This window comes from Aotus nancymaae, unplaced genomic scaffold (assembly GCF_030222135.1).
Source record: "Aotus nancymaae isolate 86718 unplaced genomic scaffold, 86718_ANA_hifiasm-v0.15.2.pri h1tg000014l, whole genome shotgun sequence".
NCBI lineage: Eukaryota > Metazoa > Chordata > Mammalia > Primates > Aotidae > Aotus > Aotus nancymaae.
The window spans coordinates 42,447,076-42,464,138 of NW_026988425.1; the positions used below are offsets into that span (position 1 = coordinate 42,447,076).

General features: G+C 40.6%; 1 protein-coding gene across 3 annotated transcripts in view; it reads right to left on the bottom strand.

Moving 5' to 3' along the window:
• PAIP1 (poly(A) binding protein interacting protein 1) overlaps nucleotides 1–16,355 on the bottom strand; it is a 33,051-nt gene extending 16,696 nt beyond the window's left edge. Inside the window, exons 1-4 of one of the 3 annotated variants that reach the window (XM_012449541.3) lie at nucleotides 16,284–16,355; nucleotides 14,791–14,960; nucleotides 5,776–5,961; nucleotides 1,352–1,464 (exon numbers count right to left, since the gene is read on the bottom strand). In XM_012449541.3, coding sequence (XP_012304964.1) covers nucleotides 1,352–1,464; nucleotides 5,776–5,961; nucleotides 14,791–14,889 — 398 coding nt within the window. In that variant the 5' untranslated portion in view covers nucleotides 14,890–14,960; nucleotides 16,284–16,355. Of the gene's footprint in view, nucleotides 1–1,351; nucleotides 1,465–5,775; nucleotides 5,962–14,790; nucleotides 14,961–15,541; nucleotides 16,027–16,283 lie in introns of those variants that run through there. The other 2 variants (XM_012449540.3, XM_012449538.2) reach the window with 2 other exon arrangements.
• Nucleotides 16,356–17,063: the final 708 nt, after the last annotated feature.

Here is a 17,063-nt window from a genome sequence, read left to right on the forward strand (position 1 = left end):
TACTTCATAAATGTATGCCTTCCCCGCAAAATGCTATAATTGATATGTAACTAAATATGTATTAATCGCTTGTTTTAAGGCCTGTGGGTATCATGTCTTGTTTAAAAGGGATTTACCAAGCCAAGATTTCTGTTTACTTGTCAATTTCCTCCTTAGCATTTATCATTTCAAGTCTCCGACATATTTGGGATTTATTTTAGCATAGAGTGAGACAAGAACTCATCTTTTTTTCCCAAATGGCTATCCACTTATGCTACCAGCACAATTTATCTTTTTATCAACAGCTTGAATTTTCAAGGGTCTCTGGGTTCTACTTCTAGAATCTTTATTCTGTTCCACTGCAGTTTAACCACACAATGGAATGCTTTGCAACCATTACAAGTAACCTAAAAACTAATAGACAAACTATAATAAACTTGAAGATGATCTTGTTACTGAAGACATCAAATTATAAGAAACCTAGTTTTCCCTAAATTAGCTTATAAATTCAGTATTATCTCTAAAATATCAAACATATTCTAATAAGACTTGTGAAATTTAAAACAACGATTCTGAAGTTCATTGGGCAAAACAAGCATAGCAAAGAATATTCCACAGGCCGGGCACGGTGGCTCATGATTATAATCCCAGCACTCTGGAGGCTGAGGCGGGTGGAGGTCTGAGGTCAGGATTTCAAGACCAGCCTGACCAACAAGGTGAAACCCTGTCTCTAGTAAAAATATAAATATTAGCCGGGTGTGGTGGTGAGCGCCTGTAGTCCCAGCTACTGGGTAGGCTGAGGCAGGAGAATCACTTGAACCTGAGAGGCAGAGCTTGCAGTGAGCCGAGGTCACGCCACTGCACTCCAGCCTGGAAGACAAAGTGAGACTCTGTCTCAAAAAAAAAAGGAAAAAAAAAGAAAAAAAAAAAAAGCTTTTTGATAGCTATTGTATGGTAATAAAAAGGAATAGAATAAGTAGTAAATGGAATGAAAATCCAGAATCAAAACTCAAATAATGCAGTGTGAAAAAGTGACAGTTCAAATCAATAAGGAAAAATAGATTATTCGCTTTTATTCTAATCTAATGAAATTAGATCTTTATTAAAACCAAAGCTACCAAAGTACTACATAGTGTTCATTTTTAAGATCCTGGAAAAGAAAAGGCCCTTGTAAACACAAAACCAAATTCATAGACCATTACAAAAAAAAAGACTGGTATACTGAACTATAAACTTTAAATATTACGCATGTAAGAATGGGACACCCTATTCTTTCCTGTAGCTTTCTATAACATATGGTCTGAGGAATGGTCAAATTCTAGTATATTTAGAAGTAGTTTTTTTTTTTTTTAATTTTCACATTTACACTGACCTTTGAAGTAGCAATTGGCGGAAGTTGCCACTCTGTGGGCTAATTGTCAGATGATGGGACAGGTAATTACACAGGCGAGCTCCCATATAAGAGAAATTCGGGATAGACGTGGCCTTTTAAAAAAAAGAAAAGTTTCATATGACATAGATACATCATTATTAGTGCAAATACTTAACAGCAACATTCTAAAGTGGAAAAAAATTGACTCCCCAAATTGACCATATGCAAGTATTTTGTCATTGTTAGGCATAAGGAAATTAAGTCCATTTTCCCTCCCAACCTTACAGCAAGAACCACAATAAATACAAAAAAAAGTTAAAAAAAAAAAAAAAGAAAAGAAAAAAGAAAAAAACTCATCAGTTACCCGAGGCTACCAGAAAGCAGAGACAATGTCTCCTGATGCTAACCCATTTTTTGCAGAAAATCTGTACATGCGCTCAACTGCACAGTGAAATTATGAATGAGAATATCAACTGTTGACCAGTGGGGCTTCTTGGGGGCAGGAAAGCACAGACTTTAGTGTTTAGCAGTCCAGGACAAGATTCCCTTACATTCTTTTCATGACTCTGGATCTCAGTAAATCTCCTTGAGTCAGTTTGACTCTATAAAGAGGTGATTAATGGCACCTGGCACAAGCAACTAACAAAGAACACTCCAAGAATGACTGGGTAAAGAGGAAATGAAAAGAGCTAAGCTACTTAAAAAAAAGAAAAGAAAAGAAAAAAGTAAGAAAACACTGCACATCAAAGATTATGTGATATAGCCAAAGCAGTGTTCAGCAAGTTTAACTTTAATTGCAATTTCTAAAGAATAATAGAGAACATAGTTTACCATCTAATACTAGGTAAGAAAACATACATTAAGAAGTTAAGAAGCTGGGCAGTGGCTCATGCTTGTAATCCTAGCACTTTGGAAGGCCAAGGCAAGAGGATCGCTTGAGGCCAGGAGTTCAAGACCAGCCTGGTCAATATAGCGTGAAACCATGTTTATAAAAAATGTCAAAAATTAGCTGGGCACATAGCACGCACTGTAGCCCCAGCAGCTACTCTGGAGGCTGAGGTGGAAGGATCACTTGAGTGCAAGAGTTCAAGGCTGCAGTGAGCTGTGGTCACAACCACTGCACTTCAGTCTGGGTGACAGAACAAAGCCCCATCTTTTTTTAAAACAAACAAACAAAAAAAAAACGGCTAAGGGACTTGGCCACAAAGGTAATCGAACATAGAATCTAGATTTAACAAATGTCCTGATGCCCCTCTGACCCTATGTTGGGTCTACTTACTAACATTTATTTCCAATTATTTCCTTGCTCACATGGGGCCAAGTACATGTCACATTAAGGGAGAAAGTGATTTCTCCTGACATCATACACGTTTACCTGATACCCAAGACTTAAAATTCAAACTTATACTTTTCCCATTATTGGCAATGCACATTTTCCTTTAGCTTCTTTTTAATGTTACAACACACGATTTAAAGATAAGTTCTACAAGGCTTGTTATTCAACAGTTTCCTTCTTCCCTACCTACACACCGTTTTTACTCCCAAAGACAACCACTTTTGATTTATTCAGCTAAAAACATTTTAACCTCTGTACCTCCACACTACGTGATTTTTCAATTTAGATGTTATTTCTTACTGCAACTTGAGCATCCCTAGTTCAAAAATCCAAAATGCTCTAAGGTTGGAAAATTTCTGAGTGCTCACACAATGCCACAAGTGGAAAATTCCACATCTGACCTCATGTGATATGTCACAGTCAAAACACAGGTGAACAACACATAATTTATTCAGCATCCCCAAAGGAAAAAAGACCCTGTCAACCCCCTTCAGCTGTAATAATATACTTAGGTACCCTCCCTGAGATGTCTCATTATATACTGTATATGCTAACTCTCAAAAAAAAATCCAACATCTGAAATGCTTGATATCCCAAGCATTTCAGATAAGGGATACCTGACCTATCGTTTCCCATCGTGGAAGATGAGCTTTTAGCTTTCACCCTGCTTAATTTCACCCCACTCTACTATTTCCTACTATCACAGTATGGTTTTAGCATGATTTTATTCATTTGTAGTGTTTTAATTCATAGCTGAACCATGTATTACACTGATTTTACCTTTTTTTGCACAACTTTGTTTTCCCTAGACTCAGTTTTTCCAACATTTTTATATCCATCTTCTTAATTTATCCCTAAACTCACTAGTTGGTAAATTTTTTCTCAGATCTTACAGCAGGTATGCTCATCTTATCAGGGAAGTCTTTCCCGGAGCTTTCTGAGCAAGTCAGTGAAGCCTGGCTGCTCCATACCTACTATGTATGGCACTATTGTTTAGAGATCTCTCCTTTGAACCATCATCTGGACAGTTCACTTAGTCTATCCAGCAGAGTTCCTTTTCCTGGTTCCAATGTCTTCATCCGTGGCATAATTTCTCTTTTTGATAGAGTACCTCTTTTGTTAATTTCTTTACGGTGACAACAAAATTTCAAACTGGCTGGTCAGTGTAAAAAGATCTAGATGGTCTAACTTCTTAGATTCTCAAAAATCTTTTAGATTCTCTTTTAGCCTCATTCCATCCTTATTCTAGAAACTTTTAGGTTCTGCATTGTAAATCAGGGTGATTCTCAGCTTTAATACCAATGGCTTGGAATTCAACTTTGGATCTGCCAGGTCAGTTACCACTCACCCACCTGCTTTCTAGTCTTCGAAACTAGTGCTTTTATTTCTTTTCCTATTATCTGACCTTACGGGTGTCCGCCTTTTAAAAATCCCCATAATGTCATTTTAGTGGTGTTTGGGAGATATCAAAGTTGAATATCTGTGTTTAATCTGTCATCTTTTACAATATGTCCTCTTTTGTTAGTTGCTATGAATAAGTTTCCATAAATTACCTCAATGAAACTAGGCAGCTGTTGATAAACCTATGCATCACTGATCACAGAATATTAAAATGTTAAATATATTGACTACATACTTGACAGAGAAACAGTTAAAGCATACCAGGTTACCGGTCCTTTGTCCAGCCCTAAATAACTATAATAATGCAGTTGAATGAATAACTGAAACTAAATAAGAGGAAGAAGCCAGAAAAGCAACAAGAAATAGATTTCTTTCATTTTCTTATCTCATATTCCTTTTCAATCCATTTGTTGGCAAAAAGCAGAAATGAGGACAAACAGTGCAGTTCTGTCTTCCTAACATTTCAGGCACTGCCTAAAACCTGAGAGTCAGCTAGGTAATCTTGGGGTCCAGTAACCATCCAGGATAACTTGGAAAAGCAGCCAAATGAAATATTAGAATAGGATATAATAATTAACTTGCATTATAATCTCCCTTCCATATATTCCAAATTTGAGTTGCTTTTGTAGCAAGGACTCTAGAAAGAACCTAGAGTTTATATTTCTGTTCCTGGCCCTTTTTGACCAGTCTCACACTAAGAAATTCTGTGTTAAGCCAGTGTTGTCCGCTATATTTTTTACTCTTAAAAGATCATTAACAAGGCCCGATCTGGTGGCTCATGTCTGTAATCCCAGCATTTTGGGAGACCAAGGCAAGTGGATCTCTTGAAGTCAGGAGTTGGACACCAGCCTGGTCAACATGGTGGAATCCTGTTTCTATTAAAAATACAAAAATTAGCTGGGCATAGTGGTGCATCCCTGTAATATCTCAGCTACTTAGGAGGCTGAGGCAGGAGAATTGCTTGAACCTGGGATGCAGAGGTTGCAGGGAGCTAAGATCATGCTACTGTACTTGAGCCTGGGAGACAGAGTGAGATCAGCGGGGCGGCGGGGACAGGACTAGTATACTGGGATCAAACAATTTCAACTGACTAAATTAGACTTTTAAGGAATTGAGATGCAAATCCTTAAAGTTTTAAAGGAAACAAAGATACGTAGAAATGTTAAGACTCAAGACAGGATGTTTTATGGTTTGGCTTTCTTTTTTTCAAGACCTATTTATGAGGTAAGCAAATTCTATCAATTTTTTTCCTCCCCTACTCTAATAATACTATTCAATTCAACATACAGGGGAAAAGAATAGTAGTCTTTTCTGGTACTGCTAATTTCAGAGCCTATAAAACAAGGGGTAGGGTTGGGGTGGATGGGTGGCACTTATGTAGCCTTCCTTTTAAGTGCCCATATCACCTTCTATACTAAACTGCCTGTATAGAGCTTTGGCAAAACAGGTGAATATTGCTTATATAGAACCTTGACTGCACAGGTGAACTTGGAATCCAGCCTGGCTCTATCCTTGGATCCATAACTATAAGAATTTTATATAAGATAGACTTAGAACTCCCATGAACTATAAAGAGTTAAGTGTGGAGGCAGGTGATCATGAATCTGGTCTCCCTCAAGGAGTAGCCACCATCCTTGGGCTTCAAGGAAGCTATCCAACGATCATTCCATGCTATAAGCCAACATACCTGTTGATATATGAGCTCCACAAGTTCTTGCAAAGCATCATCTGTTGTAACCCAACCATTCAGGGTCTCCGCAAACTGTTCAATTTCAGTTTCAAAACTGCCAGGCTGCTCTGTAAGATGATTCAAAAAATCCTGAACATATTCAGATAGAGTGGGATAATCCTCACAACCATCCTCATAGGACTCCTATGGATCAAAAAAGAAAAAATTAATCTGTGCAACTGGCTAAAACACATGAGGTGGTATATCACTAGCACGAATGCTTTTTTAAAGATCTTTCGCATGATAAAATTTATGTTCATCAATAAAATTGTCAATTGAACTATCTTTCTTCCTTGCCTAAAAGCTGAAGTATTACAATATTAACAGCAGAAAGGCTGTTTAATTGAATAGGGAACTGTCTTCTCATTCTGGGTGGACTTATGACGGCTGAGGAAAGAAGTTTAAACCAATATTTCACTATAATATCAATATCAAAATTAAGAATCTGATCTACTTACAAATAAAATAAGATCTAGGATTTGCTTCAAAATGGGAGGGGAAGTATGGACGAGGGATATAAAAACAAGAATGGCCAATGTAGCTTACTGTTGAGGCCATGAGGATTAATCATACCACTCTCTATTTCTGCAAATGTTTGACAACTTTTTTATTGAAAAACAAAAAAAACAAACAAAAAAACCTAATAAGGTTTATCATATGTCAATCCCCAAGAGCAAAGAAATAAACAGCAGGGCGCGGTGGCTCATGCCTGTAATCCCAGCACTTTGGGAGGCTGAGGCGGGTGGATCACGAGGTCAAGAGATCGAGACCATCCTGGTCAACATGGTGAAACCCCGTCTCTACTAAAAATACAAAAATTAGCTGGGCATGGTGGCGCATGTCTGTAATCCCAGCTACTCGGGAGGCTGAGGCAGGAGAATTGCCTGAACCCAGGAGGCGGAGGTTGCGGTGAGCCGAGATCACGCCATTGCACTCCAGCCTGGGTAACAAGAGCGAAATTCCGTCTCAAAAAAAAAAAAAAAAAAAGAAATAAACAAAGCTCCTCAAGTAACTAAAATTTCATCATAGTGTAAATGGTAGGAGACCTTTTGGCAGCTATATCCAGGTTTCTAACAAAACTGTGATAGCAGCAGTAGTTTCCAGCTAATGTTGCTTCCACCACTGTCACCTTTGGCAGTTCCCAGCCTTTTCATTAATGGGAGGAGACTGAATGGGCGAGTTTTACAAAAGATAATAGACTTGGGCAGCAACTTTCACATCTCAATGCCTGGAATATCACCCAAAGCACTTTAAAGTTTACCAAACAGTTGTGATCTAATAATAACTATATTACTTAACGAAATTTAACCTTCTCCAAACAGAGTCAAATGAAAAACCACATAAAAAAGTTATGACTACAATACAGAAACATTTTGTAAAGGGGTTAAGTTCTAAAGTCAGCAAGTACATAGAGAAAAACCAAGTTACACATGGTCAAAACACCCTTAGAAATCCTCCATGATGGAGAAAGACAGTCTTTTTTTTGAGACAGTCTTGCTCTGTTGCCCATGCTGGAGTGCAGTGGTACAATCTCAGCTCACTGCAACCTCCATCTCCTGGGTTCAAGTGATTCTTGTACCTCAGCTTCCTGAGTAGCTGGGATTACAGGCATGCACCACCCCACCCGGCTAATTTTTGTATTTTTAGTAGAGACAGGGTTTCACCATGTTTGCCAAGCTGGTCTCAAACTCCTGACCTAAGGTGATCTAGCCACCTTGGCCTCCCAAAGTGCTAGGATTTCAGGTGTGAGCCACCATGTCAAGCCCAAGACACACAGTCTTAGGAGAAAGACCAACACTGCCAATCGTCCAGTTGTTCCTCTACTGTTGGTGCTTGACATGGTTTGGCTGCGTCCCCAACCAAATCTCAACTTGAATTCTATCTCCCGGAATTCCCACGTGTTGTTGCAGGGACCCAAGGGAGAGGTAACCGAATCATGGGGGCCACTCTTTCCCATGCTATTCTTGTGATAGTGAATAAGTCTTACGAGATCTTATGGGTGTATCGGGGGTTTCTGCTTTTGCTTCTTCCTCATTTTATCTTGCTGCTGCCATGTAAGATGTGCCTTTCACCTCCTGCCATGACTCTGAGGCCTCCTCAGCCATGTGAAACTGTAAGTTCAATTAAATCTTTTTCTTCCCAGTCTCAGGTATGTCTTTGTCAGCAGCATGAAAACGGACCAATACAGTGCTACCACTTCAACTGACCACTATTTAGAGGTCATGTTGTATACTTTTTATGTATCTTTATTTATTTATTTATTTTGAGATGGAGTCTTGCTCTGTCACCCAGGCTGTAGTGCAGTGGTATGATCCTGACTCACTGCAACCTCTGCCTCACAGGTTCAAGCAATTCTCCAGCCTCAGCCTCCTGGGTAGCTGGGACTATTGCACCACCCAGCTAATTTTTTGTATTTTTAGTAGAGACGAGGTTTCACCATGTTGGTCAGGCTGGTCTCGAACTCCTGGCCTCAAATGATCCAACTGCTTTGGCCTCGCAAAGTGCTGGGATTACAGGGATGAGCCACTGTGCCCAACTTATCTACCTTTACAGACCAAAGTGATACTTAGCAAAAGTTGCATGTACTATGAGAGGCACTCAGGAAGTAAGACCAGCTGCAGAAATAGCAGATTCATATTCCCTTTCATTCACACATAGTGTTCATTGAATAGAAAGGCATATAAACTCTAATGCATTAAATTTTTGTCACACATCTGAATCCAAGTTAAACACTCTACTTATAAGAGGAGGTATTAATGTTGATGAAATTATTTACTAATCATAAACAGTACAGCTATGACTCTCAGGATAAAGTGAATTAATAAATTTGCCTATACTGGTGAAGAACAGATAGTAAAGCACAAAATGTTCAAGAAATGAATTACATTTTAAATTTCTAGGCGAATATTGAGTCATATTCCAAATGCAACAGCCATGTACTCATAACATAAAGGGGCTAAAGTATGAAAAGCATCCAAAAAGAATGATAAAAAGCTGTATTTCTTGGCACCTAGAATGGTATTCCAATTAATAAGCTAATAGCCACCAGCTGCATATACAAATGTGGTAGACACTGTAAGTTCTTTGCCTGCATCTTGTTTAACCTAGAAAATTTTGAGGTAAGCATTATTATCCTCCCTGCACAGAAGAAACAGACACAGAACAATTAAGTCACTTTGGTTATTCATTTAAAATGGTGTGACTGTGGGAGAATCAATTCAGGCCAGGAGGTCCCCCATCTCTACAAGTGCTAAGTGCTGAAGACTGTCTTAGGGGATAGGGTACTGCCATGACATGAATGTCTACCATGAATAAAGTCGACAAGGCTCTCTTCTCATGCAGCTCATCCCCCATGATGCAAGACACATTCAGAAGTTGAAACATACAACAATAAAAAAAGGCCAAGGAAAAGTTCTTAAGAGTTAATATCTGAACTAAGAAAGAAAAAAGATCCAGCCATACAAATATCTAAGGGAAGATACTCTATGCTTTCTATGGGCACAAACAGCACACAGGCCCCAAGTAGGCCTAATTGGTTTGAGAAACAGACAATAGCTAGAATACAGAAACTGAGGATGGGTGATAACTAATGAGGTCACTGAGGCAGTTAAGAAAATCTTAGAGGGCTCTGGGGGCCAAACTAAGGAAATGGGCTCTTAAGGTAGTAGGAAGAACAGGATGGGGGAGAGGGTGAGCAAGGAAGGGCCATGCCAACTTATGTAACTGTGCACGGTCACACAACTAGTTAGAAGAATTGAGCGCAGAACAAAGCCCATACTTTTAACCTCTATATTAAACTCAAAATAAAAGTCAAAAGCTTAAAACCCAACTTTGACTTTATGTACAAAGAAGCTCATTGCCAATAAACCCATGTAACAATCCATTAACAAGGAATTGGTTAAATACATGACCATGTATCTGTATAATGGAATACCATATAGCCATTTAAGAAAACAAGATATAGGGCCAGGCACGGTGGCTCAAGCTTGTAATCTCAGCACTTTGGGAGGCCGAGGCGGGCAGATCATGAGGTCAAGAGACCGAGACCATCCTGGCCAACATGGTGAAACCCCGTCTCTACTAAAAATACAAAAAAATTAGCTGGGCGTGGTGGCGTGCGCCTGTATTCCCCGCTACTCGGGAGGCTGAGGCAGGAGAATTGCTTGAATCCGGGAAGCGGAGGTTGCAGTGAGCCGAGATTGTGCCACTGCACTCCGGCCTGGCGCCTGGCGACATGGTAAGACTCTGCCTGAAAAAAAAAAAAAAAAAAAAAAAGAAAACAAGATATATTTACATGTATCAATACAGAAATATCTCCAAGATAGTGTGCTAAATGAAAAGGGTACAGAATTGCATTTTAGTATAATAGTAATAAAAAAGTCAGATGTGGTGGCGCATGCCTATAATCCCAGCACTTTGGAAGGCTGCGGTGGGAGAATCAATTCAGGCCAGGAGGTCCCCAATCTCTAAAAAAAAAAAAAGTTTTAAGTGAAAAATCAGATTTACTTGTTTAGGCAGAGAAAATTTTTGGAAAGAAAAACAAAAGACAACAGTACTTACCTCTACAGTGAGGAAATGTTCCTATTGACTCTATTATAAAATTGTGAAAGCAGTTAGGCATAATTGTACATATTCATATACTTAATGTTAACTACATACATGTGTGACTTTTATAACTAAAAACTATGTTTTTAGTTTTTGATATACAGTTGCTAGTTTTATAGACTTGTAGTATCCTACCAGTATTAATGACAAGAAACAGCAGAAAGGCAAAGGTATGGGTTCCAGCTGAAGGTACTAATTTCCTGTTTCTATCAAATGTCATTCTTTGTGGCTGCTTCGAACACTGACTTGCAGTCTTTTTGTTTTTTAAGTCAACAGAACTCTCTTTTAAGAAAATTTAAAATCTGATCAGTAAAAGAAAGTAGAACTGCTCTGAATATAGCAGAACAGAGGACCCAGAGCCTGTCATTTTAAGTAAAAAAGGAGGCATAGAGTATTCAGAACAGACAGGCACTCCAACATGCTTGAATTAAAACCTGCATTACTTCTCTAGCACCAGATTTTTTAAAGCCACAAATTTCTTCAGTCTTCAATGTGGAGTCAAATGGCTTCCAAACAGGGATATTTTCAAGTTTTATTTTTCTTAGAATTCTATGGGAGATTGGGAGAGGTATCAATTAGAAAATACACTTTTCTTGGTAGGTACTCTATATACATTGTTAAGAGATAAGTGAGAACCTATCACAAAACAGTGGGAATAAAAGAAACTGACCAGACACTACAGAGAGTGATACAGTCAAGACTAGTTAGCTGGATTGAACTGGGGCAAGGGTGTACAGGATAGGTGAGTCAATATGCCACCAAGTTCTTCGCATAAGCAGCTAGTTAGAAAGAAGAGATTTGCACGAGATAAATAATTCTTGTACTTCCATACAGATCTTATACTTGCATTTGAATGTGAGGTCTTCAGGAATTGGTCAAACAAATGAACATAGGCCTAGAGTTCAAAGGAAGAATTAGATAGGTTTATTAGCACACAAGAAAGCGACAGATTCTAGGAAATAGGTGGGATTAGCAAAGGAGGTAATAAAATGGAAGACAGAACCTCACCCACCGTAATCTGAGGGGAAAAGGAATGATCTGAAAGTTGAGAGGATCAAGTACTGCTGCAGAAGCCAAAGAAAAGGTAGGGGAGAAAAGGTGCTCATAACAAGAAATGCTACAGAACAAATTCACACATTGAAATCTAGAAGAGAATAATCATTGCAGAGTCGTGGGAGTGAAGGAGATCACGCTCAGAGAGAAAAAAACCAATTAGTACCTTAAATATTTAGTTCTTATAAAAATGAGAGGAGCTTCTGATAAACTAAAAAGGTACCTTTGCACCTAGCACAGGATCTGGCGCATTAGGACTTATAAACTGAGTAGATCCTACTGTGCTCAAAGTTTTAAAATGAGATTTAGGAGGATGGATTTAACAATCAGAAGAGCATCAGTCAGAAAAATAGTATCAATATACTTAGGAAGATCAGACTGCAGAGGTTTGAATAGTCAGTGAGAGTGAATAATTTTACATACTGGAGAATGTTGCTACTGAAAGGCAGAAGAAAAACTGGGAAGTAACTTGAAGGGGGATTCTCTTAGAAAAAAAGCTGGTTGTTTTGCAGGGTTGGGGGGAACGTCTATCTCTTAATCAATGCTCTATGAATTCCTATGTTAAATTTTTGGTTATGGTAAGTGAACTGTGATGAAATATTCAAGGCATAATGGTTTGTCTGAGAAGAAACAATGGCCAGAAATAAATGGATATAGTAATTCACTGGTAAGAAAACATGAAAAGTAGGAGATTCTAGCAGTAGGATTAGAGGAAGGACTGAACATAAAACGGCTTGGTGCCTTGGAAGAGTTAAGAAAGCACAGCAGAAGACTAACATAAAGGCTGTTAGAAAAAGGATACCAGGCAATAGATTTTCATGTGCAGTCTCAATAAATGTCTGGAAACTCAGCCAGGAAGACTACTAGAATAGAGACTCCCTGAAGACAAGAATTTCTGTCCATTTTGTTTGTTGCTGTATCACCAGTGCTTGACATGATAAGTACTTGACTATTTGTTGAATAAGTGAGTGAATGTAGCTAACTTTAAGAAAAAGCTTCCTTTGCAACAAGAGCTTATCCTAAGAGTCAGGGAAAAAAAAGGATTCTGCTGTTCTGTGACTAATTGGATTGAGAAAAATTCTCTTAGCCTTAACCATGGGTAAAGATTAGGGTAAACTAGTAAGGCTAGAGAACATACTAGAACAGGGGTAGTAAGCCTGAAAGCCTGTAGAATTCAGGTATATTACAAATGAATGAAATAAGCCAGAAAGCAAATTATAGCTTACAGACTCCATCTAAAGAGAATGCCTTGACTCTGCTCCAACCAATCCTTCCTCTATCAAAATGCCAGTCCACTATGGCCAGATCTTATGATTTCAAGACAAACCAGAACATTCAAGTTTCTACTATCTAATTTAGGTTTGGTAATTAATTAAAACAACTAAAAGAAAAAACAAACAAACCCATTCAGGGCCAGAGAAGACACCTGCAGGCCACACAGGTTTTGAGGTGCCTGGTTGCAATCTGTTTTAGTAAACTGAGCACAGGAGAGGCTGATCTATTAGAGGATGGCATGGAATGCCTAAAAGATGACAATGGCTCAAAATAAGTGGATTAACATGACTTTATATTCTGCTCTACAGCCCCAAAGTCACTTGAACCATGTAAAAATAGTTGATACACAATTGTTACACACACAAACACATCTCTGTATGTTTTTGTGTAACAACTGTGTATCAACTATTTTTACATGGAAAAATAGTTGATACACACTTGTATCATAAAAGAGCCCAAATCAATAGGTAAGAAAATAAATGGAAACCTGCTTGTGGCTGCTAGAACAAGCATCCTTAAGAGTTTATTCAACTACTTACAGCTGTCTACCGTTTTCTTCTGTGAGCTAAATACAATTTTCTGGCAAGAACTCAAGATGTTCTCATTACTACTTTACAAGATAGATGGCCTTTTTCACCTCATATAAATTGCTTTTCCTGTTATGCCTGTACCTTTTCTTTCCAATCCCAAAGCTTTTTCCTATACAGTGTAAGAAGCGTGGAGTATCTAAAATATGGAACACAGCTTTTCCACACTTTTACTATCAAATATGGAAGGAGCGCCAAAAAGAGGTAATAAAAAAGGTGTGCCATTATCAGTGATAAGGGAAATACAAATTAAAACCACAACTAGATACTATATGCTCACCAGAATGCTTAAACCTAAAGAGAAAATACCAAGTGCTGGCCAGGAGGTAGAGCAGCTGGAAATCACATACTACTCAGAGAGTACAGTGGAACAATCTCTGGAAAACTACTTGGCAGTCTCTACTAAAGCTGGCTACCCTAAGTTCCAGCAACTCCACTCTGGTATATACAAAACAGAAATAAAGGCACATAGCCACCAACACACAGAATATGCCCTATTCATAATAATACAAAAGTGAAAGTTACCAGTGTTCATCAACAGACAAATGGGATATATTCATGCAATGGAATGTTATAAAAATAAATCACCTCCAATTACATGGTACAATAGGGAGTAATCTTGATATTGAGTGAAAGTGAAAAAGGATGAATATATTCTGTATGATGACTTCATTTATATAAACTTTGAACACAGACAAAACTATTCTGTGAAGTCAAAACAGTGATTACCTACCCTTGGACATCATCAACAATTAGGAGACAGAAGGGGCTTTTGGGGTGTTGATAATGTTCTATTTCCTGACCGGGATGCTAGTTAGTTGAGTGTTCACTTTATAAAACTGAGCTAATACTTAGGTACACTATTCTCTGCTATACTTCAATAAAACTAAGAAGATAGGAAAGACAGGACTTAAGCTAAAGTATCATCAATCATTTCTTCAATGATTCCCTCCCACTTTTCTACAATTAATCCCTCTGCATTTACTCATCTGGGTTTATCCAGTATAACAAATTCCTTTCTACATATTCTAACTGGGCTTTAGGAGAAAAGTGACTGTTTTTTAAAGTTGTTATATAACTGACAAAGAAAAACTGAAAGTATAAACGTTCTTTATACCCATGTAAACACTTTATCACAACCCCATAGGACATTTCTGCATACAATAATTAGGACAAAAACTATGCCTATTTTAACTGGAATAACCACTAGAAACGAGAACACACATGTGTACTCTTAAGCTTACATTCTAATACCTTGAATATAACTACAAAATATATTCCTGAATCAGCGTTGTTTCATTCTGAGTTCAATAACACAAAACATTCACAATAAAATGGTTTTTGTTTTTTTTTAGGTGTAGTACAGAAAGTACAAACATACTCTGATTAACAAAGTAATAATCACATTATTCTAGTAAATAAACCCAGAGTTGTGGGAAAAGGTTGTACTTACTGTGTAATTGGAAGAATAACCTGACGGATAAAATTCAGGGGCATTCACAGACAGCTTAGACATTAATACAGGTGCTACAACCACCTGGGGTTTAGCCATTGCTGACTCCGAGTTCTGCTGTGGGATTTTATCCTGTGAACTAGGTGGAGCTCTCAGGGGCTTCGTTTGCTCTGCGAAAGAAAAAAAACGGGGTGTTACATGCATTCATTCCTTTGTACAACAACTTGCTGTATACTGAAAAACCATCTGAAAAGAGCCTGTTTTTAAGAGTTAAATAGGAACCATCATGAAATTTATGGTTATCACCCGGATGTGTACAGCCTACAAAAAAGAACAATAGACTTGTGGTGGCTCATTTATGGACATACCTGCCTCTCAAATGAGTGCTTGCGAGCTTTTTTCCCCCTCTCTATATTTTTAAAGGGGTCGGTGGAAAAGAGGTGGTTTTGTTCGCTAGGGTCTCGCTTTAGAGGGCTGCGGAGGGGAGGATGATTTTTACTTCCTCCCGGGACGGTGAACTCCGAGACCGCGCACCCGGCCCCTCCCCCAGCCGGGCGCACAAAGGATTCCAGCAGACACCTTCCAAACCCGGTTCCAGGCCGTCTCTACCCGGTCACGCGGCCCTCTCGGGGAATGCTTTCGGGGAACTGGGGGCGGGGGCCGCAGACAGCGCACCAGGCCTCGGCACGCGTGGAGGGCCGTGGCGAAGCGCTGGCCAAGGAGGACGGGGGCCCTTAGAGCTGCTCCGTACCTGGGAGCGCCCCAGGCCGGGAAGGCCGCTGGGGGCTGGCGGGGACCTCGCACTGGGCCCCTGGCGGCGGGGCCGTCCTGGGCTGGCGCAGCGGCGGTGGCTGCAGGAAGCCCGGGGCTTTGGGTTGCGGCGGCGGCGGCTGGTGCCGCGCCGGCTCAGCAGGCCCCGCTCCGTTCGGGAAACCGCCGCCCTCAGGCCCGCCCCCTCCGCGGCCCAGGCCCCGGCTCCGGCCCCGACCAGCACCTGGGGCCCGATCGAAACCTTCCGACATGCTCCTCCTCCTCCGCCCCCTCCTCCAGGGGCCGCCGCCGCTGCGCTCGCGATAGGACGCCGGAGGTAGGCGCCGCGGGTCGGCTATAGCCGCCGCGCCTCACTAGGGCCTCATGGAGGAGGAGAGCGGCGGGGCCCGGCTCGGCTTCTCCGTGCTTCAGGCGGAGCGGACTGCAGCCAGAGCACCCGCCCCCCTCGGCTACCCTCGACTTTCCAATTCTCCCCCAAAACCCGGCTCCCCGCCTTCGGCGCGGCAGGGGCGCAGGCGGGTCACAGCGGCCCCCTGCGGCCCGGAGGCCCGGGACGCGCCCGCGCGGCTCCTCCCGTTCGCCGCTGGCCGGCCGCCGGGCCCAGCAGGCCGCCAGCCGAGTGGCGTCTCTGCCACTGGTCCGCCGGCAGCCCGGCTCAGGTGGAGGCATCTCGGTTCCCTGGGCCAGGCTGTGGGGGGATGAGGGATGAGGGGGACGCTTACCCTAGGCAGGCCGGACCTACTGGATAGTTCTCAGGAGAGATGTGTGAGACTGGCGGTTGACGTCGGAAAATAAAAACACGGGGGGAGGGGGCGTGGACCCTGCGCTAGGGTTCGCGGGTGCCCAGGTGTGTTCAATGACCCGGCTCCGGCCGAGCCCCGCGGACTGATGGGGACTGGTCCCTGGGAGACTGCCACCTGCTCCGCTAGCATCGGGGGAGGGGAGTAGAGACGGAATCAAAATATGCGCCCCCCCTTTTAATTTACGCTAGGTGTTTATCACAGTAGGTCACACCTGGGTTTACCAAGCTACGTTCTCTTCCCTTTTCCCTTCCCCTCCAGAAATTTCAAGAAAATGTGCTACCTTTCAATGTAACTCTCCCCTCTTTTCCGTCTTGTACCAGGGCTGTCCAATGAAAATATAATGCGAGCCACAAATACAAACCACTTATGTAATTATACATTTTCTAGAAGCCACATTAAATGATTAAAAAGAAACAGGTGAAATTAATTTAAATGTACTTAATCCGATATGTTCAAAATGGTATTTTAACGTGATTTAAAATAGTATTTTTTTTCTGTTTTTTAGATACTAATTGAAATCAAGTGTGTGTTTTACACTTATGTCACATCTTAGTTGGAATTAGGCACATTTCAAGTGCTCAAGAGTCGCATGTGGCTAGTGGCTACTGCGTTGCACAGCATAATTCTAGACTTTATTAATATGTAAATTATTGTTTTGTCAGACCTGACAGTGTTAATGCCAAATGAAGGATGAATATA